The 25,847-nt window shown below is 41.1% G+C and overlaps 1 protein-coding gene across 7 annotated transcripts in view; it reads left to right on the top strand.

Annotated features, from left to right (window-relative positions):
- LOC127008623 (insulin-like growth factor 2 mRNA-binding protein 3-B) overlaps positions 1-24,593 on the top strand; it is a 109,105-nt gene extending 84,512 nt beyond the window's left edge. For 5 of the 7 annotated variants that reach the window (XM_050880878.1, XM_050880879.1, XM_050880874.1 and 2 more), the window contains 9 exons: positions 6,062-6,191; positions 12,643-12,936; positions 13,327-13,475; positions 14,651-14,882; positions 15,331-15,627; positions 15,838-16,029; positions 16,463-16,561; positions 16,929-17,072; positions 20,235-24,593. In XM_050880878.1, the coding sequence (XP_050736835.1) occupies positions 6,062-6,191; positions 12,643-12,936; positions 13,327-13,475; positions 14,651-14,882; positions 15,331-15,627; positions 15,838-16,029; positions 16,463-16,561; positions 16,929-17,072; positions 20,235-20,378 (1,681 nt within the window). In that variant the 3' untranslated portion in view covers positions 20,379-24,593. Of the gene's footprint in view, positions 1-6,061; positions 6,192-9,862; positions 10,009-12,642; positions 12,937-13,326; positions 13,476-14,650; positions 14,883-15,330; positions 15,628-15,837; positions 16,030-16,462; positions 16,562-16,928; positions 17,073-20,234 lie in introns of those variants that run through there. The other 2 variants (XM_050880877.1, XM_050880880.1) reach the window with 2 other exon arrangements.
- The last annotated feature ends 1,254 nt before the right edge of the window (positions 24,594-25,847 follow it).

Below are 25,847 nucleotides of genomic sequence, written 5' to 3'. Positions count from 1 at the left end.
AACGTAGAAAAGGAAATGTATTATGTGGAGAGGGAGTATATAGTGTGTGACGTAAGGGGATTCAACTCTCCTCTCTGTCGACCTGGAGAAAGGGATCAGAATAAAGGTGGAAGGAGTTTAAAAGTGGTGATTTTAACGTGTTGTATTGTAAACGTATTGTAGAAACGTAGAAAAGGGAATGTATTATGTGGAGAGGGAGTATATAGTGGGTGACGTAAGGGGATCCAACTCTCCTCTCTGTCGACCTGGAGAAAGGAATCGGAAAAAAAAGTGGAGTCAAATAAAATGATGTAGGATTTAAACGTATTGTAGACATGGAGAGCGAAAGGAAAGGGAGTGTTTACGTGGAAAGGGATAAGTGTGTGATTTAAGGGAATCCAACTCTCCTCTCTGTCGACCTGGAGAAAGGAATCAGAAAAAGTGGAAGGAGTTAAATAAAGTGGCGAAAGGAGATTGAAGATTACATTGTAGACTCGGAAAGCTAAAGTAAAAGCGGAAAAGAGGGTGGAAAAGTGGAAAAAGTGATACAGGAAATGAAAAAAAGAAGTATTGTAGAGGTGGAAAGCGAAACGAAAGAAATTAAAGTGGAAAATAAGGATACAGGAAAATTTGTGGACAGGAAAGAAGGGAAAGGAAAGGGGATGAATGAGGGTTTAAAAGATTTGTAGACCCGGAGAGCGGTAGGGAAGGAGGGAAAGTGGAAAAACGAGATACGGGAGAGTTTTAAGAGTTTGGGAAGAAAAAGGAAAGTAGGAAAAAGAAAAGGAAAATTTATGTAGGAGAATGTAAACGCCTTGTCTGCCCTTAAAGCTAGAGAAAAGGAAGAAAAGTGGAAAGTAAAAACGGGATACGGGAGAATTTTTAAGAGTTTGGGAAGAAAAAGGAAAGTAGGAAAAAGAAAAGGAAAATTTATGTAGGAGAATGTAAACGCCTTGTCTGCCCTTAAAGCTAGAGAAAAGGAAGAAAAGTGGAAAGTGGTGAAAAGGGATATGGGAGAATTTTTAAGAGTTTGGGAAGAAAAAGGAAAGTAGGAAAAAGAAAAGGAAAATTTGTGTAGGAGAATATAAATGCATTGTCTGCCCGTAAAGCTAGAGAAAAGGAAGAAAAAGGGGACCTGGAGAGCGAAAGGGAAGGAGGGAAAGTGGAAAAAGGGGATACGGAAGAATTTTTAAGAGTTTGGGGAGAAAAAGGAAAGTAGGAAAAATAAAAGGAAAATTTATGTAGGAGAATATAAACGCCTTGTCTGCCCCATAAAGCAGGAGAAAGTCAAGTGGAAAAGTGGAAAGTGCAATAAAGTGGATTTGTATGTATAGAAAGGAAAAAGGGAAAGAAAGGGAATGTGAAGGAAAAACGTTGTAGTAGAATTTCAACGTTTGGTGCGCCCGGGAAAAGAAAGACAAAAACCAAGAGAAGAAAAGTGTAAAGTAAAATACACTTAAGACGCTTGTGTAGGCTTTGGAAGGAAAAGAAAAGGAAAAAAGTGGAAAATGTTTTGTAGGACAGGCTTGAACGCTCCTCTCTACCTCTGGAAAGTGAGAGGAAAAGAGAGGAAAGAAAGGCTGAATAAAAAAGTGACGTTTGGGAATTTAAAACGTTCCTGTTGACCTAGAACGAAAAGGAAAGGAAGAAAGGTAGAAAAAGAATGACTTAGGAGGAATTTGAACGCCTCTGTTGACCTAGAAAGAGAAAGGAATGGGAAAAAGAAACTAAGAAGTGAAAAAAAGTTATGTAAAAGACAAGGAAAAGAGAAACGAAGTAAAATAATGCGATATAGTAGTTTAGATCGATTAAAAGACAAAGAAAGGAAAAAAAGGAAGAAAGTGGAAGGAATTGATTTAAAAGAGAAAGACAATGAAAAGAGAAACGAAGTAAAATGATGCGATATAGGAGAGTTTAGATCGATTAAAAGACAAGGAAAAAAAAAGGAAGAAGTGGAAAGAAGGGATGTAGGAGAGTAGACAGAGAGGAGAGAGAGGATGTGAAAAGAAATGATATCGGAGAGCGTTGTAAAAGAAGTGACATAGGAAAGTTTATATCTCTTTGCTAGACTGGGAAAAGAGAAAATGTGGAAAAAAAACAGACCTATACTTTTTTTTCCGTAGACTTGCAAGAAAGAAAAAGATTGAGAGGAAGAACGAAAAATGAGAAAATAAAACCTTGAAACATTTAAAACCAACACCAAATAAAAAAAAAGTAAAAAAAGAAAAAAGAAGTGAGGTTACATAAGAAGGTTTAGATCGCTTTAGTAAACTGTGAAAAGAGAAAATGTGAAAAAAACAGACCGATATTTTTTTCCGTAGACTTGCAAGAAAGAAAAGAGTTAGAGGAAGAAGGAAAAGCGGGAAATTAAAACTACTTGCATTTTTTTTCACGTTTCCAAAAACAGAAACTTCAGTACTTTTTTCCGTAGACTTGCAAGAAAAGAAAAGAGTGAAAAAAAGAAGGAAAAATGAGAAGATAAAACTACTTGCATATATTTTTTTCACGTTCCCAAAAACAGAAACTTCAGTACTTTTTTCCGTAGACTTGCAAGAAAGGAAAAGAGTGAAAAAAAGAAGGAAAAATGAGAAGATAAAACTACTTGCATAGATTTTTCCACGTTCCCAAAAACAGAAACTTCAATGCCTTTTCCATAGACTTGCAAGAAAGAAAAAGAGTTAGAGGAAGAAGGAAAATGAGAAGATAAAACTACTTGCATATATTTTTCCACGTTCCCAAGAACAGAAACTTCAATGCCTTTTCCATAGACTTGCAAGAAAGAAAAAGAGTTAGAGGAAGAAGGAAAATGAAAAGATAAAACTACTTGTATATTTTTTTTCACGTTCCCAAAAACAGAAACTTCAATACCTTTTCCACAGAATTGCAAAAAAGAAAAAGAGTTAGAGGAAGAAGGAAAATGAGAAGATAAAACTACTTGTATATTTTTTGTTACGTTCCTATAAACATTTAAGACCAACCAAAAAAAACGAAGGAAAAGAAAAAAGGAAACGTCTTGCTTGCTTCTCGTAGGTTCCGGGAAGTGTTTCAGGGTGAGAAATGGACGTCGAGGGAGTGTGTTTCAATGTTTCACTCTTTATTTACTTCCCAGGTGCGTTTTTTTTTTTTATTACTCCTTTTCCCTTATTTTTTACTTATTCTTTACTTTTTTACTTTATTTTTTCACTTATTTTATTTTTATTTACTTTTTTAACTTTACTTTTTCACTTATTTTACTTTTATTTACTTTTTTTTACTTGTTTACTTTTTTTTACTTATTTACTTGTTTTAATTTTATTTACTTTTATTTACTAATTTTTACTTTATTTACTTTTATTTACTAATTTTTACTTTATTTACTTTTTACTACTTTTTTACTTTATTTACTTCCCCGGGTGAATGTTTTACTCCTTGTGTTTGAGTGTTCACCTTGAGAAAACCTGACAGTTTCCCATGTAAGGATTTATTGGAAGAAAACGGTTTGCTCTTATCACGAAAATCCCTTGAAAAACAATATTGATAAAAGTTAGTGTAAAAAAAAATAGTCGCAGTGAAAAGAAAAAAAAAAAAAAAATAATAAATAGGTTTAGAAGTTGGAAAATAACGGGAATGAGATAAAAAAATGGAAAAGTGAAAAAAAATTGTATAGGTTTGATTTTATTGGTATTTTCTATAACCAAAAATGAAGAAAATTACCTTTGTTCGAAATTCACAACAGAGGATAAAATAAAATAAATAACGTACGAGCATAAAAATAACATCAATAACAACAACAATGGTCTTTTTTATCATTGTTCACGTTATTAAAATTCCCAATCGTAAATGACGCAGACGTTTTTTTTTCCTTATTGTGAGTGATTGGGTGTTTTGGACGCTAATTAAAATGGGAAGAAAAAAAATGTTAAGGTTGAGTAGCTGTTTTTCATGGGCCGAGCAGCAACAGACGAATAGTAATTAACGAATGAAGAAAAAAAAAGGAAGTGAAGGGAAGGCAAGAAATCGTACGGTGCCGAGATATCAAAAGGAGAACCGAAGTAAAAGTAATAAAAGGTTCGGAAAATTCTCTAAAGTAGATGGCTCGATTGGGGGGAGGAGGAGGAGGAGGAGGAGGTTTAAAGGGGAGAGTTCAAGACGGTACTCAAGTTGCCTGCCCCCTCCTCCTCTCTTCCTCCTCCTCCTCCTCCTCCTCCTCCTCCTTAGTTTGCTTGTTGCTACATTCTTGCTTGTTAATTCTAATATTCCTTTGCCTTATTTGTCTCTGCGTTACTTATTATTATTATTAGTAGTAGTATTGTTATTATTATTGTTGTTATTGTTATCTTTATTGCTACTGTGGTATATCTCAAAATTTCACTTATTTTGTATGTGTGTATTAAGACTTAGAAAAGGAAAGAAAAGGTTAACCCGTCCGCTGCGATTGGCACGGATTTCGCCTTCACTGGCATCCTGGTAACATATGCTCCCAGGTCTTTCTGTGCCTCTGTGGTGGGCAGTGGAGTGTTTCCCATATGGTATTGGTATGCTGGATTTCCCCTCCCAAGATGCATGACCTCACATTTTTCTTCACTAAATTGTAGCAGCCATTTTTTGTTCCACTCCTGTAGCTTGGTGATGTCTTCTTGTTGGAAATCCGCATCCAAGGGGTTAAGTAGGAGAATTTAGACGTTTTGTTTTGTTTTATGTCTGTTTTTTTCTTTATCTCTATCCTTCAAGCAGTTTGTCTTGTTTCCGCCTTAAGAAAACGTATTAAAGTGTTCTCGTTTTGTAGATTACGACTTAACTTAGGCACTTTTTTTTTCCTTTTTATTTTTTTTTTTTTAGTTACGTTCATCCCATTTACCGCACCATTTATTTCGCCTTGCTCTTTTTTTTTTTCTCTCTCTCTCTCTCTCTCTCTCTCTCTCTCTCTCTCTCTCTCTCTCTCTCTCTCTCATGTCATTTAACCTAATTCTTTTCTCCTTAACAAAGAAACTACGTAGACCTCTCCACATCATTTTCTTCGTTTTCTTTTCCAGCATTTTTTTTTTTTATCTTCAACTCATCTTCTTTCTCTTCTTTCCATTGTTAAAGAGAGCACACACACACACACACACACACACACACACACACACACACACACACACACACGCACGCACGCACGCACACATGTCTTTATTTTTTCTCCTCTTCATGACGTCTAACTTAATTTTAATTCACTAACAAGAAAGAATGATATGATGGTATTTTCGCGGCATTGTTTCTCCTTTTCTGTATCTATTTTTTTCCACGGCCCAGAATCCTAGACTGATCTTTTTTTCTTTTTTTCCAGCGTCGAGAGAGAGAGAGAGAGAGAGAGAGAGAGAGAGAGAGAGAGAGCAGTTGTATTCTTTCCCTTTATATATAATTCCTAACTCGCCGCATTTCTTCCTAAACCTCTTTTAGTGTTTGTTTCGGCACCTAAGCCACAACTCTTTCCGTTTCCCTTGTTGTAGAAAGCACACACCATTTTCTTTATATATACTTAACGTTATTCTCCTTTAACGTAATCCCAAACTTCTCTAACCAATCTTTTTTTTTTTTTGTGTGTGTGTGTGTTTGTTTGTTTGTTTGTTTCGGCACCTTATCTACAAGTTTCCCCTGTTTCCCAATGTTGTAGAGAGCACACACCGTTTTCTTTTTCTTTACGTAATAGCAAAGTCTCCCATATATTTCCCCTCTAACGTTTGTCTTTTGTTTTTGTTGTTTCGGCTTCTAATGTACAGCTCTTTCTTGTTTTCCCATGTCGTAGAAAGTACACAACCTGTTTTTTGTATTTCTCTTTCCTTAACGTAATCTCGAATTATCCCATGTAGCTATTTCTCTTAACCTCGTATCTTTTTTTTTTCCTATATTGTCACCGAATCCACAACTCTTTCCTTCACTTTTTTTTCTGTTAACGTAATCTCTAACTCTCCATATAATCCTCCTCTAACCTTTTGCCTTATTGTGTGTATTTTGGCATCGAAGAAAGCACACATACACATACACACACCTTTTTTTATCCTTTACGTAATCCCGAACTCTATATTTCTTCCCTAACCTCGATCTTCTTTTGTTCCCCCTGCAGGCTCGAGACGCGGGTGAGGGTGAGCGGGGTGCCCGTTCACGCCAGGCAAGAGGAGCTTGATCAAGTCCTGGAAAGCGTTGGGGTCGTGGAGAAGTGCGAGAAGTACGCCTCCAGGGACGGACATACACAGGTCGGTCCTGAATTTTGTTACGGGGGTGCTAGGGGGGCGGGGGCGGTGATGGTGGGGCAGGGTTATAGGAGGGGGGGACTGGGGAAGGGATAAGATTAAAGGGTTTTATTATGATGTTTATAATAGTTTTGTTGATATTTGTTTTTATCCACTTTTTTCGTGTTTGATGGATAGTTGATAATCTTACCTGAGTTATGTCATATATAGTTAATTACCTGTGTTTATGTAGTAGTAGTAGTAGTAGTAGTAGTAGTAGTAAGTGTAGTAGTAGTTATATTAGTAGTAGTAGAAGAGAGAGAGTGAGTTATATATCATGAAAAAGGAAGAAAGAGAAAAATAGAAAGAGAAACTGAGAAAAAGGGAATTCTAATTGATAGTGCAAAAAGGGAAGGGAGGTTTGTATAGTAATGGTAGTACTGTAGTAGTTAGTTAATTTTGATAGATATTATTTACATAGGAGAGAGAGAGAGAGAGAGAGAGAGAGAGAGAGAGAGAGAGAGAGAGAGAGAGAGAGAGTCAATACAGCCCATGTGTGCTCAGGCTGGAGCGACTCTCTCAGCCCATTTTGTGTTTGCCAGCAGGCTTTGCAGCATCCGTGGGCTGGCGCGGGGGACGGCGGGGGGCGGGGGGCGGCTGGTCAGACACTCACTCCAGGGGGCGGGGGTTACTGGGGGACACGTGGGCTGGGGGCGGGGGGAACGGGGGAGGGGCAGTAGGGAAGAACAGACAGCCTAGGGGGAGAGAAAGATGGGCGTAATGAAGAGAGGGGGTGAAAAGGGGGGCTAGAGGGGGGTTAGTGGGAGGGGCAGACAGGTAATTGGAAAGGGTTGTCTTAGGGGGCGTGGGAAGGGGTGGAGCCAAGTCAGGGGGTGCAATGAGGAGAGGGGATGGAAGGTGGGCTGAGAGGTAATGGAATGAGGGAGTGATGTGGGGGGGGCGTGTGGGAAGGGGTGTAATGAAGGGGGTAGTGATGGAAGGGGTGATGAACGTTATTGAAGGGGTGGTTGATGGGGGTATGTTAGGCCACGTGGAGAGTGTCAACGAGGTGAATGGATAATGCTGCTTCTACAACTACTATTATTACTACTATTATTTCTATTCCTATTATTAAGTGTAGATTAGATTACTAAGAGTTTGCTTTTGTATCATGGCAGTATTCAAATCGCTTCTTAACACTCAGTACGAAGGTTTTTTTCAACTTTAATATTACGAGCAGCCTCACTAATTTAATTTTCTCGATATCGGGCATGCGAGGCTAATGGAAACTTCATCGATTCATTAGTGTTCTATTCTTAAAGTGTTCCGATCCTAAGTTACTGCTGGAGGTTCGTCAAGGCTTCGTTAGTGGGTGTAATGGAGTCGCCCGTCTTGTGTAGCTCCTTGGAATAGTTGAAAAGTAAATAATAGATCCCACTGCATATAAGGGGTATCTTCACCATATTCCCGCCCAAACACCTACTTAACAAGGCTTTCGTGGAGATTTGTGGCATTTCCAGGGGTAGTTTTATGGCCCTGGTGGTAGTTTGACCCTCCTTCTGTAGTTTCATGACCCTGATGGCAGTTTGATCCTCCCTCTGTACCATGAACGTGATAAAAACTGAGGATTCGTTTTATCTCTTAGGCCTTTGGAAATAATTTATGTGAGAGGCGAAAGAAACCGTCTAAGAAAACCGATCTTTGAAGTATTGTCACATCTATTATGCCGCCCGCAGTGGTAGGTTATCGCAGTCCAGTAACGTAATGAGCATGATGCGCGTGGCTTCGGTGCTCATCTCCGTCACATTGGCCCTTGAGCGTGGGGTAGGAAATAATACATCACCTCGGGAAAATGCAGGAAAAAGATCGTAATTCGTAACCAGTCATGAATCTAAATGCATAGTTTCGTAATACAAGACCCGGGCATAAGGTACTTCATGTTATCGTTTCTTCTCGTAACACTACACTCAAAACTTAACCCAACAACATTTCCTCTCATATAGTTGAGTAATAGTAATAGCTGAATGAAATAAAAAAAAATCTCCCATTGCACTTCTTACTCTCGAACATAAGTAGGCTATTATCGCCTACAAATGGCTATCGTACGTCAGTTATTTATTATCGTCATCCCTTGTAACACTACGCTCAAAATATAACCAAATGTCTTTTCTTACTCCTTTACAGCGTCTTGCACACCCGTAACTATATGCGTGAGAGGAATAATGGATGTTTATAAATAAAACGAGACTGACACCGACTAGACGAGATATGAATAGCCAGACAGGACGCAAAAACATGGTACACTTCCCAGCGCGTCTCGACACTGCTTGCTTCACGGCGCTCCGAACGGAAGATGAATCGGCGAAGCGTAACATTTTGAATACTTTATAACTTCTACCTATTACACTATTATAAGCTCTCGCCCTTTGTAGAACAGTGCAACAGTAGAGTGTATATAAAAGTATGGAATTGAAATAGTGGTCGCAGTAAGTGAAGGCATACAAATTTTACTACTTCGTGACATATAGAAGTGTTCAAGTCATCGAATTAGTAAACAAATCATTGAAATCATAGAAAAGCCACATTAACAGGGAAGTCTGGATAAGTTAGAGAAGATAAGGGAAGCAAATGTGAAAGGAGACCAGTGTAGCGATTATAAACTATATGGGTATAAGTTAAGCCGTAATGTTATAAGAGAAAGTATCACCAAAAAAGTATATTATAAGGGAAGGGCCGAAGGGGTGGTGGGCTGGGCATATGGTAGGCTTGGAGGAAAGGGAAGGGGCGAATGAGTATTGCTCCTTCCATCATTATAACAGTATTTCTATTATTTTTATTGCTATTATTGTGTGTAGGGTACTAAGGGCTTACTTCTATTTAATGGTAGAATTCAAATCGCCTCTAAAATCTCGGCACGAATTTATTATTATTTTTTTCAATATTACGAATTATGTGAGGTAGATAAGAAGGAGACACACTTATCAAATAGTATCTTCTAACGGGATGGGCAGGGATGGGAGTTGTCGTGAGATCAGGGAACAGTACCTACATATTTAAAAGTATTTCCACATAATTATCAAGCCGTGCCACAAACCTAATTTATACGCCAAGAGAAAACTGGTATCAGAGAGTTAAAGGGAAAAGAGAAAAATCGTTTAGAAGGAAAAAAATATGCATTGGACTGAGAAAATATAAAAAGTTAAATAGAAAAGCAAAAAAATCATTAAAACAGAAAAAAAATGGATTGGAAAGTGAAGAATCTTTAAGTACCATTTACACAGGAAAGTATTTAGTAGCTTCGTATATATGCTGCGCTTTCAAACAATTATACTGCAGTCATTCATGTTTTCCTTCCATAATTCATCACTGCATGTTAAAGAAAGACCCTGGAAATTAATTAATGCAATATTTTACACACACACACACACTAAGTAGCTTTTATTATACGAAGATTTTTTAAGCAAATAATACTTACAAAAAAAATGCTCCGGGTGACCAGTTAAAAAAAATACAAGGGAAGACAGGAACAACTTAGCCATTTGTGGAGGCTGGCCATTAAATATATCTTAAAATCAACCCATTAAAACCAGGGACTAAAAATAAAAACGTATCAGCACCCATTAATATAGAAAATTAGGTAAAACGAACAATAACCAAAGATATATATAATAAAAACTGCCTTTGGACGCGACAAGCCTAAAATAAATCCAAGATGGCCGCCACGCATGATGCTGACATGTGTTTCAACGGGCAGGACCTCCCTTCCCCGCCGCCCTTTTACCACCGGGGGCGCTTCAAACTGTCCCAGGCGCCTTATAACGAAATAATACCCGTCGAATTAGTGAGTATAAGGCAGTGGAGGGCGTAGAAGAGCAAGAAATAGGGTCATCACTTTGGGGTCACCTGGGCTTGGGGTCAATTTTTACCTCGTTAACTCTTTTCCTATTGCTCAGAGTCACACTGTTATGATTATTGTATTCCCTAGTGGCTATTTATTAACTTATGTGAAGCTTGAAGGCCAGAGATGAGGGTCTTGTCTTTGGGGTCACCTGGGCATGGCGGTCAGTTTTTGCCTATGTCATTTTAACTTTTTGTATGTGTTCCAAGTCACGCTGTTATGTTTATTGTATTCCCTAGTGGCTATTTACTAAGATATGTGGAGCTTGAAGGCCAGGGATGAGATATAGGCTTAGGGTCATTTTTGGGTTCACAATTTTTACCTATGTCATTTTAACTTTTCCTATTGCTCCAAGTCACGCTGTTATGTTTTTTGTATTCCCTAGTGGCTATTTATTAACATATGTGGAGCTTGAAGGCCAGGGATGAGATATAGGCTTAGGGTCATGTTTGGGGTCACAATTTTTACCTGTCATTTTCCTATTGCTCTAAGTCTCGCTGTTACGATTTTTGTATTCCCTAGTGGCTATTTATTAACATATGTGGAGCTTGAAGGCCAGGGATGAGATATAGGCTTAGGGTCATGTTTGGGGTCACCTGGGCATGGGGTCACAATTTTTACCTATGTCATTTTAACTTTTCCTATTGTTCCAAGTCACGCTGTTATGTTTATTGTATTCCCTAGTGGCTATTTATTAAGATGTGTGGAGCTTGAAGGCCAAGGATGAGATATAGGCTTAATGTTTGTTTACGTGGGTCAGGTCATGGAGGTCAACAATAGATTTTATAACCTTATATTTCATGACCTTTTGTTTATGGGGTCAAGGTGGTGGTGGTGCTTAGGTCATGGTCAACAAAAGCTGTGACTAATATTTTGTGACCTTTAGTTTGTGGGTCGAGGTTGTGGTGGTGGTGGTACTTGGGTCATGGAGGTCAACAATAGTCTTTATGACCTTATATTTCATGAGCCTTGTTTACATGGTGATGGGACAGGAAGGTCAGGTCATGGAGGTCAATAATGGCATTTATGACCTTAGTTTATGTGGTGGTGGTGGCAAGAAGGTTAGGTCATAGAGGTCAACAATAGCTTCCATATCCTTTTTTAACCTGATATGTAGCATTAGATATTATTGCTGATGCTGTTGTAAATACTGCCATAAAAGCTTAAGTCATGGAGGTCAACAGTTGCTTTTCAGACCTTATTTGATCAAGTGTACATTGCTAGATATTATAAGGGGTTCCAGGAGGTGTGGAGGTCAGAAGTGATAAAAGCAGTTGGTTAGGTAGGAAGCAAAATATGGAAGGGTGCATAAAAGAAATACGTATTTACCAGCCCCAGAAATATTACTTGCTTTAAGGTGAATTTAGGCATATTTGGTGTTTCATAATTATTTAGTATTGTCCAAAGATGCTGAATTAATCAAGGTATTGAATCCCTGCCCAGAATCGGTTCTAGATAAGTTCCTTCTTGTGTTGTGCATCTTTATTAACTGCTAAATGTAAACTTTGGTTGTGGTTCAAACTGTTTTGCTGTAAAGGTGCAGAACAGGCAGCATACACATTTATTTTTAGCCTCTCCAGAACCCTTCCTGAGGTCAATACACTGCCAGGCATTCAAGGCTGAGTAGAATCTTTGTTATTTTGGCTTTTCATGTGCCATAAATCATTAATGTTTCAGAGCACTTATAAAGATAGTTTTTATACACCTTCCACTTACATGTAGTCTTCATATATCTCTGAAGAAAATTATTTAATCATATATTTACCCATTTATTATGCATATTCCTTCCTTATAACTATATGTTAGCAAAAGTTAATGAGATCTGAAAATGTTGCTTACATCATCTACTAGTATACCTATGTATTAGTTGTAATTTATCTCTGACATTTATTTATTTGTTTACTTATCCATTTTTGTTATTTATGTCATCATTATTTTCTCTTCATTCTCTACGTGAGGAAATTAAAACAATTTGCTGTAAAAAAGACAACAGGACTTCTCCATTAAAGCCCCACCACAAATTGCTGTAATTTTCCTGGCCGGCAGCTCTGGAGCAAAGTTGAAGTTTTCTGGTAATTTTAATTGAGTTTAATAAAGAACCAACTTTAGATGACAGTCTCCTGGATGTCAAATTACAGGGCCTTCACTTGACCTTTATCTTACTGCCATGATAAAAGTGCCCTTGCCTTGTAATTGTCCTGAAGCCTAATGGACAGCTGACATTTCTCAAAGGCTTTCCTCTTGTTGCTTGGAGAGGAAGGCTTGAAGGGAGCACTAGACAGATGTTTTGGTCCTCCACTTGTGCAGTGATGAGTCAGTGTATAACTCCCATCTATGAATTTCTATCGTTACAATTTAGCTATATTTATGCAGACAGAGCTTAGAAATTACTTTACCATTGGGATATTTCTTAATGGATGAATTCTGTCTCAGGGAGTGTGCATTACTTATTAAGAGAAACACTGGAGCTTTGACTTTGTGCACATGACTTGCTAAGAGACACTGGATCTTGACTTAGTGTACATGACTTATCAAGAGGCACACTGAAGCTTGACTTATGCCTCACCTTTCCCTCAGGTGGTGCATGTGACTTACGAATCACTGGAGGCCGCACGGGAGGCAGCGCAACGACTCAACGGCATCAGCCTGGAGGGAGGAATCCTGCGCGTGGACCGCCTGATGGACCGTCGGCGGAGCCCGCGGGGGGCAGCAGGCGGGGGGCCCATGGGAGGGGGCCACATGGGGGGGCCAGGGGCAGCCTCACCCTCCCAGCGCCACACAGACTTCCCTCTTCGCATCCTTGTGCTGAGTGAAATGGTCGGAGCGATCATCGGCCGCCAGGGAGCCACCATTAGGACAATCACGCAACAGGTAGGTGCTTCAGGTCATGGTCACGACCCTCAGACTCCATAGAAGCTTTTAACACTCATTAGGGGACAGGGACGCATTAGTACTTCAAAAAATACTCCATGACAGTCTAAATGGGGAAAGCAAGCCACCACAACTCAAACAAAGAAAGTGCTTTAGCCTCAGTGCATTGAAGATTTTTCACCATCATCTGTCAACCTGCCACCTTCACTTAGTAAAATGTCTTCCTTAGTAACTGTGCAGGATAGCTGAAAACAATAGTCAGTGCAGCTGATGGCTATAACCTAAAACTTCCATGTTTCATTATGTTTTTCATTGCTAAAACCTCCATGTTTTATTATGTGTTTTTCATTGCTACACCTCCATGTTTCATTGTGTATTTCTTATCTTCAGACGAGGGCAAGAGTTGACGTCCACAGGAAGGACAATGCAGGATCCTTGGAGAAAGCGATCACTATCTATGGCAATCCTGAAAACTGCACCAACGCCTGCAAGCGCATCCTGGAGGTGATGCAGGAAGAGGCTGACAACACCAACAAGGGGTACGTTTTTCACCCTTTCCCTCCTCCCCCATGAAAGTGTATAGTGTGGTGTGGTAATTTATTCAGCTGCCAGTTTCCAATTTTTCAGTTTTTTGGTCGAGCATTTTTCATCCTCTCTGTAATTTGAGAGTGCATTAAATTACTGATGGCTTTACCTCGTTTAAAGAGCTGACATGTTTCTCTCCTCAAGATTAGTAATTTTGTGGCTCCCTTTAATGTTGCTTGTGTCATTTTCTCCATAATTTAAGTTTTAATAGGTGTCGTGAGCCTGACTTTGCAGCATATCCCTTATATATATTCTGGAAAAATATTTTAATTTTGTCTAGTTTTCAAGAATTTCAAGCTTGATAAATCTCAGTTATTCCCATTTTTATATATATGTTCTCTAGTTTTAACTCTGATGATTTGTGTGTTTTGTTTTGTATGGGGGTTAATCTAGTATGTGTATATATTTATTTAGGCTTTTGTAATATTTTTTATTTTATTTATTTTTTTTTTTTTTTTAATTTGTTCACTCTGAAGTAGAAAGTCTTAGATGTTTGTTTGCCAGCATTCATAAACTTGAAGATCGTGATATTGGTGTCCCTGGTCATACTCCATAGACCTGTTTTGGGATCATCTTTAGTATGAAGAATATGGAAGTGAAGTTTGATGATTAGTTAGCAATTCAACAGATAGTGAGTAGGAACAATATACCTATCTAGGACAAACAATGCAGACCCAACCCATGAAATGAAATTAGAGAAGTAATTGGATGAGATGGAGTGTTTTGGATATATACAAAAATGTGAATAGAAGCTGCCACTCGCTGAAGACAAAGGTGTTCAATCACTGTATCCTGCTTCATATAGTTCAGAAATTTGAGGCCTCAGAAAAAAATCTATTGGGAGAGCTTAGAAGTGTGCTGAGGAATTGAGACTAAAGCTAAATATAACATGGTGAGATTGAAGCAAGCAACATATGGAACAGGAAAAGTTGAAGAGATTCTACTAACAATTAAGAACAAGAAATGGATTTGGGCAGACAGATAACCAACCCAGGAATTGTAGAAGTCACACAGCAGACAGAGAACCAGGCGGGGAGATGAAATAAGAGTGTTTGGCGGAGCATGATGGAGTACACTAACAATAAACAGAAGGAGATGGAGGATGTTGAGAAAGGCTTTTGACCTGCAGTGTAGTATCGGCTGAAGATGATGATGATGCTGATGACCAACCTCTCTGCTCCACATCCCTTGACAGAGAGGTTCCCCTGAAGATTCTTGCTCACAACAACCTCATTGGGCGCATCATCGGCAAGGGAGGAACAACCATCAAGAAAATAATGGATGACACTTCCACCAAGATAACTGTCTCAAGCATCAATGACATCAACAGCTTCAACCTTGAGCGCATCATTACTATAAAGGTAGGGAGAGTGAGAGTGAGAGAGAGAGAGAGAGAGAATTATTGAAGTTTTTGTTGCTCTACGATTGTTGATAAAGCAAAGTCATTCATCATCTTTATAGTTGTTTTAACGACTCCTGTTTTGGTTATTACTACTATATTATTTAATCACTTTTTGAGGTGAACGCAGGCTTATCAAAAGAGGAGAAGGTGTTTCGCAGAGGCATTTATCATTTCAAAAAAGTAATTAGGCCATTTCATTATGCAAACTTTCCTCTTCTGACTTTTAATGTTTTTGTGTTCCTGTAGCCCTTCTTTGACTGATTAGTTCATATTCTGCCCCTGTGGAAGGTGGCTGGTAATGAGAAGGAAAGTATGTACAACAGCTTAAGTAATATGATAAAAGTATTGCACTGATACCTGAAAATTTTGTTGTTATATTGCCTAATTTTTTTTCTCTATCTCCACAGGGAAGCATAGAAGACATAGCCATGGCTGAGAACATGATCAGCGCCAGGTTGAGGTCGAGCTACGAGAGTGACCTTCAAGCCTTCGCCCCACAGAGTGCCATGTTCCCTGGCCTCCACCCCATGGCCATGATGTCCACCGTAGGGTTTGGCCTCCCACGGGGCAGTGGCGGGGGTGCAGCCGGGGCAGGGGCAGGGGCAGGGATGGGCATGTATGGGTCCTCACCAACCTCTTATCCACCCCTTTACCCAACCCCCATCCCTGGCCAGCAAGGCTACCATGGCTCGGAGGCAGCTGAGGTGTGTGTGCGTGCGTGTGTGTGTCAGTGTGCTTGCGGGAGTGTGTGTTTCCCAGTGTTTGTCTATTTGTCAGTCTGTCTCCCTGTGTTTGCCCACCTGTCTGGGTATGCATCTGTATTTTCCTGTGTATTTACCTGTCTAATAGTTTGATTGTAGTGTCTTCCTGTAAGTCACATCACCATAACACCTCCCTCTCTTCACCCCCCACAGGAGATAGCGTATCTTTACATCCCCAACTCAGCGGTGGGCGCCATCATCGGCACTAAAGGCTCCCACATTCGCAACATCATCAGGTTTAGCGGAGCATCGGTCAAAATTGCTCCCCTAGAGGACGAAGGCCGACCAACGGAACAGTCTGAACGGAAGGTGACCATCGTGGGATCGCCGGAGGCTCAGTGGAAGGTGGGTGTTGGCAGTCCCTCAGTATCTGTCTTACTTAACATTCATCTATCTGCTCATTTGGCTTTAACCCGGTAGCAGCGACGGGCCAAATCTGTGGCTTTACCGTATAGCAGCGACGGGCCAAATTTATGCCATGATATAAACCCCCCAAAAATAGATGATACATAATCTGATCACAAATGCTTTGATATATATTATGAAATGGTTTGTGTGAGGGGTGATTTTTTCTCATTTTTCTCGCTTGGAGGGACCATTAAGAAACAGGATCCCTGCTGTTACCGGGTTAAAGTTAAGGAGAACACAAGACTGCATTCTCCCCATGTCATCAGTTCCTTATGATGTCTACAGATGCAGTTTGTAAATTTAGCTATTAGGTTTCTGATCTTTTCTACTGGTACAGTTTTATATGTACTTTTTTTTATCCCTCCTTCAGGCGCAGTTTTTGATATTTGAGAAGATCCGTGAGGAAGGTTATGGTGTCGGGGTGGAGGACGTGAGGCTAACTGTGGAAATTGTTGTGCCGTCCACTCAGGTAAGAATCGTGACATCCTTCTGCTTCCCTTTTGTCTCTATATAGCAGGAGTTATTACTACATTCAATAAGCTATAATTTCCTTTTCCTGGGTTTGGTTTGGGTCATTGAAGAGCAGATAAAAGTTAGGAGAATTCCCATTATTAAAGTACATATTTGTAGGGTGTAGAAATTTTGAATGATAATTGGAACATCTGCATTTCTTTATATGGTCAGTTTCATTGTATCAAAATAAGGTTATATTAGAAGAGATTACAATTGCTCAGTCACCTAATAATTATTGCAACTATTTATAACTGCTTGACAAAACCTCTTCGGTCATTTATCCATCCAGGACCCCAAACTGAACCTGAACATTCCCTTCACAGGTAGGCCGCATAATTGGCAAGGGAGGTCAGAACGTGCGAGATCTACAGCGGCAGACTGGCTCCGTCATCAAGCTTCCCCAGCAGGGCTCCACCACCTCGGAGGACACCACTGTGCACATCGTAGGCCCCTTCTTCTCTGTGCAGGTGAGTGGGTGGGGCAAAGGTGATGAAGTGTGTAAGGGGAGTTTTCTCAGATACTGACCGGGATGGATTGGTACCAGTGGGATAGTGTGTGTAAGGCGAGCATCTTAGTAATGGACATGGGATGGATTGGTACCAGTGGGATAGTGTGTGTAAGGCGAGCATCTTAGTAATGGACCCGGGATGCATTGGTTCAAGTGGGATAGTGTGTGTAAGGCGAGCATCTTGGTAATGGACCCGGGATGCATTGGTTCAAGTGGGATAGTGTGTGTAAGGCGAGCATCTTGGTAATGGACCCGGGATGCATTGGTTCAAGTGGGATAGTGTGTAGCATCTTAGTAATGGACCCGGGATGCATTGGTTCAAGTGGGATAGTGTGTGGGCGAGCATCTTGGTAATGGACCTGGGATTCATTGGTTCAAGTGGGATAGTGTGTGGCGACAGCATCTTAGTAATGGACCCGGGATGGATTGGTTCAGGTGGGATAGTGTGTAAGGCGAGCATCTTGGTAATGGACCCGGGATGCATTGGTTCAAGTGGGATAGTGTGTGTAAGGCGAGCATCTTAGTAATGGACCCGGGATGGATTGGTTCAGGTGGGATAGTGTGTGTAAGGCGAGCATCTTAGTAATGGACCTGGGATGGATTGGTTCAGGTGGGATAGTGTGTGTAAGGCGAGCATCTTAGTAATGGACCCGGGATGCATTGGTTCAAGTGGGATAGTGTGTGTAAGGCGAGCATCTTAGTAATGGACCCGGGATGCATTGGTTCAAGTGGGATAGTGTGTGTAAGGCGAGCATCTTAGTAATGGACCCGGGATGCATTGGTTCAAGTGGGATAGTGTGTGTAAGGCGAGCATCTTAGTAATGGACATGGGATGCATTGGTTCAAGTGGGATAGTGTGTGTAAGGCGAGCATCTTAGTAATGGACCCGGGATGCATTGGTTCAAGTGGGATAGTGTGTGTAAGGCGAGCATCTTAGTAATGGACCCGGGATGCATTGGTTCAAGTGGGATAGTGTGTGTAAGGCGAGCATCTTAGTAATGGACCCGGGATGCATTGGTTCTAGTGGGATAGTGTGTGTAAGGCGAGCATCTTAGTAATGGACCCGGGATGCATTGGTTCTAGTGGGATAGTGTGTGTAAGGCAAGCATCTTGGTAATGGACATGGGATGCATTGGTTCAAGTGGGTATGCTACTTAGTGATAAATGGGAAGATGTTCAGGATACAATGATGATTAGTAAGATTTTGGGGTTGGGGTTTATATTGTGGGTAACACTGAAGTTAAAAGTGAGGATAGAAGTAATATGTAAGGGGATGTACAGTCGCGATATGAAGTGATGTCGCCGTGTACGTTTATTTTCGATCACGCAAGTATCGTTATATATTTTCAAGAGTACCATTATTTTCCTGTATCTTCATCATAACTTAACTAAATATATTTTACAAGGTAGAAAAAAAATAGAAAAGAAATATTCTATGATGTCTTACGAAGACTTGTCGAAATATTTTGACACAAAGTGTTTTCGTTCACCAAGGAAAGAGTCAAATGAAGTCCAAATATCGACATATTACTCAGAAAGTAAAATTATCTTTTCATGATCATTGTTGACAACAATAAATCTAACATATGCACAATATATAAGACATGCATAATTAGTCGATATCCTAAACTAGGATGGCGTGATTTATTTAATTTATACTCTCGTTTGATGATGACGTTATCGCCCGCGCACCATACCTATTATTCAGCCCTTACTCTTTGCCTTTCGTGGTCAACATAACAATAACAAAAGCTTTCCGTGGACTTCTAATGCATGATAGTGATCAAGGGAAGATGCCCACAGCCTATAACTACCGAGGGATAGTGGGAGATGGAAAAATAAGAATAGCTTCAGAATAGTCGTGTTTTGTAACTCACTCTTTGCCGCCGATCGCAAACATCATTGCCTTTCTTGGTCAATATAACGATGACAAAAGCTTCATGTAGACTTCTAATGCTTCTAACAGCTTATAAGTGCCATAGAATAATCGAGGAAGGTGGGGAAATAAGAAAATATGGCTTTGAAATGGAGGTGGTGGTCGGGCGGGTAGGCTAATCGCAGCGCTGCCAAACATTAGGCTATGGTCGAGTGTTCGTAGAGGCGTCCGGAATTTTGATAGTTCAGATATGGCAACCCTACCTATGAAGGCATTCTTCATTCATCATCGTCACTGAGCAATTTTACTATATATTTCAGCGCCCATGCTTATGATAAGAAGCCACAATAGTGAATAAAAGGTGTTTAATGTGAAACCTTATTATTTGATCGTTTCTTAATCAATAAAACGCAAAGTAATGCCAGTAACTGTCCATTCGCTTCGTGTCATACTGTGCGTGTGTATTAATAACTGCTGAAGACAGTTCATGGAATGATCCAGAATATATATATATATATATATATATATATATATATATATATATATATATATATATATATATATATATATATATATATATATATATATATATATATATATATACGTATAACAACTGTTTTGCAAAGATAAGCACACGACGTGAGCTAAATCATTTCAAGGTTGTCTTCAGTACTGAAGACAACACATGACATTCGCAGTTGCATTTTTTAAAGCAAATGAATGTATGATTGTAATTCAGGTACTACTATGTTATTTTACCGTGTTTTACATCACAAGGTATTATAGATTATCATTAAAAGGGAGCATTATAACATAAACAATAAATACACATCGCTTCCGTCACCTTCAAATGCTCCCGTACGAAACATTTTGAGAGGGGCGACATCACTTCATGTCGCAACTGTACATATTGGTTCTAGATTCCAAGTTCATGTATTCAATTGTGACGTGCATGGATTAGTGTAGCTTCAAGATGATTTTAGTGCTGTATGGTGGCAATATGATCCAGAAGAGATGAGAGTAGTGTTCCTATGTTTTATTTTGAGATTTGGTCCGTGTTCTGTGTTGGTGCTGTGAAGTTTCATGCATAAGATGGAAGTTTTAATTTCATGATTGTGGTAACATGCACTATTAATATGATTAAATGATGCATTGATTTTCACTCATGTAATGTGAAAAGAAAATCTTGTCCTGTAGGCATACATTGGAGGTTCATTACCCCAGGATTGTCTTTGCCTTCCACAGTCAGCCCAGCGGCGCATCAGAGCAATCATCCAGATGTCCACCTCCCCGTCCACCAGTGGGGGCGTGGGCGGCGGCACCAGCACTGGCACCGGAAGCAGCGGGCGCCCCAGCCGGGGGCCCCTCACGCCAAGGATGCACCAATGAGGTCACTGCCGCCGGGAGGACCACACCGCCACCACCACGACCCGAGCCACATACCAAAGAGAAGGCGAACTTGGAGCTTAGGACCGGCGGCTCTCCCCTCACTTTGACCTCGCTTGCTTGCTTGTTTTGCTCTCTGGGGCCCAGGCTGGCTGGGCAGCTCGGGCGCTCCTCCTGCCAGGGGGGAGTCTGGCTGGCCGTTGGATTTGATTTATGTTGATGTGTTCGTTCGTAGGGTCTCTGTTCTTGTTCCCATTTATAGAGTATGATTTTGTTTATGGCAGGCGTGGAGGGCCAAAGCTGCCTCACCTTGCCCGGGCCCCAGACTAGTTGTGACGACAGAGGGTGCATGCATGCGGCAGTAACTGAGTGTGACGTGCCGCGGGCATGTGTTAGTGCGTGCACGTGACTGCACTGCACCTGTGTTGAGGCTCCTGTAATGAGTTCTGACCCCCCTGTGTAGCCCCGGGGCCGCCCCAGTCACTGTGGCCGGCGGGGCACGCGAGACACCGTCATCAGGGCTCCGCTGTTTAGTTAACTAGTACAAAAGTTTGTGGAATATAACGGACCATTGTTACTATATGGTCTTTTTTGTACGCAAAGTTATAGCAAAGTTTATTTTTGATACATTGTTGGAGCAATTTTTTGTTAAATTTTTTTTAATGAAGGAAAATATTATAATGTAGCATGGAAAATGCTATTATAAAAAAAAAAATCATCCTTGTCAGCACTCTCCGCACACCACCTCCGGGCCCCCACACCTCAGTTCAGACAAGGACACTGGAAAAGAAACCAACACTCTACAGGGGATCAATATTCCGAACTCTCGACAAAACAATGTATGCAAAACAGGAAGATTAATGATGTATACTACTACTACTGCTGCTACTACTACTACTACTACTACTACTACTACTACTACTCTACAAATGCCCACTGATTTTGTAGTACCATATGAACATTGAAATACTTCACTCAGGTGACTGTAGAAGCTGATCCGTGCAGTCTCAGCCGCTCCGTGCGCGCCGACTGTACAGCAGCTGGGGGTGGCGGCTGTCCTGGCCTCCCCTCCCCGCCCCTGGCTGCACCCACTCGTGCTACCTCACTCCTCGGCCAACTTGCCCCCCAGCCCCATGGCAACACCCCCCACCCCTCTTGTGCCCACTCATACTAATGATGCCTCAGTTTGTTTTGTTTTGTTTGTAATTCCTGTCACTGGCACCATCGTGGATAATTTACTTTCCATTGTTTGCCAGTGAAGTTGTCAGAATAGTTGTGTTCAGAATTCTGCAAATTCAGTCAAGTTACAATTGGCAATGAGTATTTGAGAGCAATCAACCAGTTACATTATACATTTTCAAGAATGTAAATAGTTTCAGTTGCTAATTGGGGATCCACTACACCTTGCTAATACAACACTCCTCTGTGTGTGTGTGTGTTTGTGTGGATGTGCATATAGTTTTGTGCTCATGCACCTTCGTGTGTAACCATTCTTAGTGTTAGCCAGAGTGTCTGTGTTTCTGCACTGAAACACTAATGTTGCCATGGTGCTTGGGGGCCACTGACCTGCCAAGAGGGACCCAGATTACAAAGATGGGAAGTGTGGAGGGCAGTGCACCGGAAGCTACGAGGTGCCAAATTGGGAGGGTCAGTGACTGCAGCTGTCATGTACCTCCATCACATTAGGCCAGTTGTTTCAAGTGGCCAGAAAGCAGCAGAGCCTGGGTGCAGCCACATAGCATTCACTGTTGGTGCTGTGCAGGCTCTGTGTGTTTCCTTGCCATGATGCACTGACTAGTTGAGCCGAGCAAGACAGCCAGTAGGAAAGTCTTAGTGCTGCCATAAAGATATTTTGTTGAAACTGCTTGGCTCAAGTTTCTTGTGTCCTGCCCTCTTTCCTTCCCCTGCCTTCACCCGTGGAAGTCCATACGGCTGCATGACCCCAGAAGGTCACTCTGAACTAGCCACAGTCCTTGTGTGGACTGGCTCTGAGAATGATTGGCTGTGTTAACTGTAAATGTTGTTAATCAATTTATTTTATATCATTTCCCTCAGCCTGGCTGGCTCAGAGTCATGTGTCTGGTGGCAGCAGCCTCCGTAGAAACTTGGCAGATAACATATTTGGTCGCAGGTACGTTCCATGTAGAAGGTCTGTTTGACTACTGAGAATGAAATGAAATGTTTCTATTCAGCCTATACTCCAAACCGGACTGCATACGATATGATTGGTGATTGATTGCTGTTCAAATTAATTGCATCCGCTGCTAAGTTTATTATACACTTAAAATGCAACAGACATAGTCATATTGAGCTACTACTACTGCTGCTACTTTTACTACTACTACAACTACTGTCATAACATTCAAAATCACCAATGGTACCACATGTCATCTATGCTACCTTAAACAGCACTTGTTTTTTTCAAGATAGTGTATGTAAACTGTTTTATCGCGAGATAACTTTCAGACTACAGTGCTGGGCCCCTTTACCTTCATGCCGAGTGAAAACGCCAACAAGAAAGAAGAGTCCAGCCTTGTATCTTTAAAGCAAGGAAGCATCTGACTAATTTTCTGCTGAATTTCAACCTAAGGATCACCTTTGGCATTTTAAGGCATTAAGGTACAGGGGCCCATCCCACTCCACAGTTATAGCTTATGTTTAGATTATGTATGAAGGACTTCCCACCACCCAGCCATTCACCCTTGGAATTAGTGTGCAGCACTGGATGACTTTGGGTGGAAAGAAAGTTATGAAATTTTCTTTACCTTTATTGAATGTTAGAAGCTGAATTCAAATTGTTGTCTTCAGGTTTGGGAGTGCTCAGTGCTTGATTGCTTTTCCAGTTAACTATTTCACCTCCTGTAAATCACATACTTTGTTTTTTCAGGCTTTCAAATTGTATTTTTGCTGGAACATGTATTTTTTTCTGCTTTTGTCACACCCACTTCTTAGTATCCCATATTTTTTTCTCATCTGTACAATCCAAATTTGTTTAGTCAATCTGCTTCATTTTTAATGGAAATGGATTGGTCATTTTTACTTGTTCCTTACATTGCTGTAGGGAAGGAAGGTGTCTCACAGTAGCTACAGTGGCTATTCTTGTTATAGGCAATGGATGGAGGAGGAGGGGATGAGGGTGTGAGTAAGATTCCTGTATTATATTATGAGAGCTATGATGTCTTGGCCACACTGCCACCCCCTCCTCCCCATGCCCTGCCAAGGTGGCCAGAAGTGTTCAGCTCAGCCCTTCTCCTTGGTGTTCAGCTCTACCCAGAAAAGGGATCACTGCCACCGCAGTTATGAACAATTGTGGGAACCAGTTTAGTGTGTTTGATTCACAGGACGACTGGTCTGTCAGTCACCCTCAGTGTGTTTGTTCTGTGGTTTTCCCGAAGCCAAGTGGAAGAGATTTGTGTGATGACTTGGTGATGCCTGTTGTTGCCTGGAGGCGGCTATCCAGTACTACCACTACAACTACTACTGCTACCGCTGCTGTCCTGCTGTTGTGGCGACCAAGATGATTGTCAAGTATATACACCACCAACCCTACCACCATCTCCACCACAACCTCCACCAGTACCACTACCACTAGCAACCTCACCTGCCTCCTCAGCCTCCCCACAATGTCCCCCAAACCCCATACCTCAACAACAAGGTGCCTCAGTGAATCTTACCATCATCCACCTACAGGAACAATACATCAGAGATTGGTCCCACTTCAGTTCCCCTAAACTGGACATAAAAGTTAAAGATGCTTAAAGTCAAGGTCTCATCGGTCACTCCCCCAAAAGGGTGCCTCCCTAGTACAAGACTCCTCGCCCTGGCTACCCCCTGGCCCGGCGGCGACCTCTGTGTCACTGTACAAAGTTATGACCTCCCCTGCCCCCCACACCACCCGCTGTGTGCCTCAAGCCGCTGGGAGGGGGACACTGGGAGCGACCACTACCACCACCACCACCTCTACCATCACTACCACCACAACCACAGCTGCTACTCAGAAAGGGGCCTCATCCTACAGTTATCCCAGTCCTTGCCGCTACTCTCCTCAGTGTACCAGGCCGTTCCACTACTACCACCACCACCACTACTACCACTACCACCACCATTACCACTACTACTACTACCACCACCACCACCACAACAACTCCAATCCACCACATTTGGGTACCAGCCACTGCTTCTATCTACTGGTTCAAGTAATAAACGATTTCAGGTTAACAGTATTTATATTTTAGTTTCCCTTCTATCTTTACGTTAAGACGAACAAAGTCAATATGTAGTAGTGGTATGGATGCAATTAAAATCAAGAAATAATAATAGTCAAGAGAAAGGACAAGAGATGGACAAAAATGGTGATACAATGGAAAATAAGTAATACAGAAAGATGCAAGGAAAGGCTGTTCACTAGATGGCGTGATTTGGAAGGTTTATGCAATTACATACTACATCAAAATTGGAAGCTAGAGGCATAGAACAGATAAATGGAAATACTTGGAAGAGGCCTGAGGTCTGCAGCAGAGTAATACAGGCTGATGTATTGATTGATGCAGGTCTAAGACAGGCCATGAGAGGGAGTCAGTTATGCTGGTGATTGTTATGTGCAACACTGATTACTGTCTGGAAGAAGTGAAGGCTGATAGTTTCCAGATGTATTCCAGGAAGTAATAGCAAGAACATTGAAAACCATAAATATGAAAGGCTTAGTAAGTAACATGTGGAGGCAGCAAGATATCTTTGGCTTCCCAGCCATACTGTTAGCCATACACTCGGAGAGAGAATGAGGTAAGAAAAACTGAAGACTATAACAGTTTTAAGTTGCAAGAGAACAACAGCAACTTGAGTCACCCTCAAGCTTTGGAACTTAAGAATAGAAGGAGTTGGCTTCAAGAAAAAGCAAAGTAACTGGTGAGGAAAAAGAGGTATGGACTCTTACAGTATTATGTCCGATAAACTGTGGGGCGAGGTATGCTCTGGTGTAGGCAAAAAGACGGCTGACCGCATCCTGTGACATATCAGCCCCATACAGACATCCACTTTAAAGACACGAGCCCGTCCAGAAGTGTGGGCTTCCAATTTTTTCTTCCGTAATGTTTGACCCAAGATCGTAATAGCTTCCCGGATTTGATCTGTGTATAAATAAACCAAGGAATCCTTTGGCATCATCGTAAAGAAGTACTTGATATCACTCCTATAGTTTGCACCATCACTCATACACGTGTGTACATATATGTGAAATACATATAGTAAGTATGTGTGGCAAGATATATGGTCATACAGTTGGTAAAGTTGGGGGCATATACGTTAAAGCTGCTCGTTCTCTCGGTGCTCATCTCCGTCACATTGGCACGAGACCATACGGATTATCAAAATTTACCTTCCCCAGGCTCTATTCAAAGTAATCAGATGCAAATAGCTACTGTATGGGCATAGTCTATATATGCCCTGCTGCCCACTGCTTCAACCCACAGCTCA

The sequence above is a fragment of the Eriocheir sinensis genome, chromosome 38 (assembly GCF_024679095.1).
Source record: "Eriocheir sinensis breed Jianghai 21 chromosome 38, ASM2467909v1, whole genome shotgun sequence".
In the NCBI taxonomy this organism is placed as follows: domain Eukaryota; kingdom Metazoa; phylum Arthropoda; class Malacostraca; order Decapoda; family Varunidae; genus Eriocheir; species Eriocheir sinensis.
This window is presented reverse-complemented; position numbering and strand designations above follow the sequence as displayed.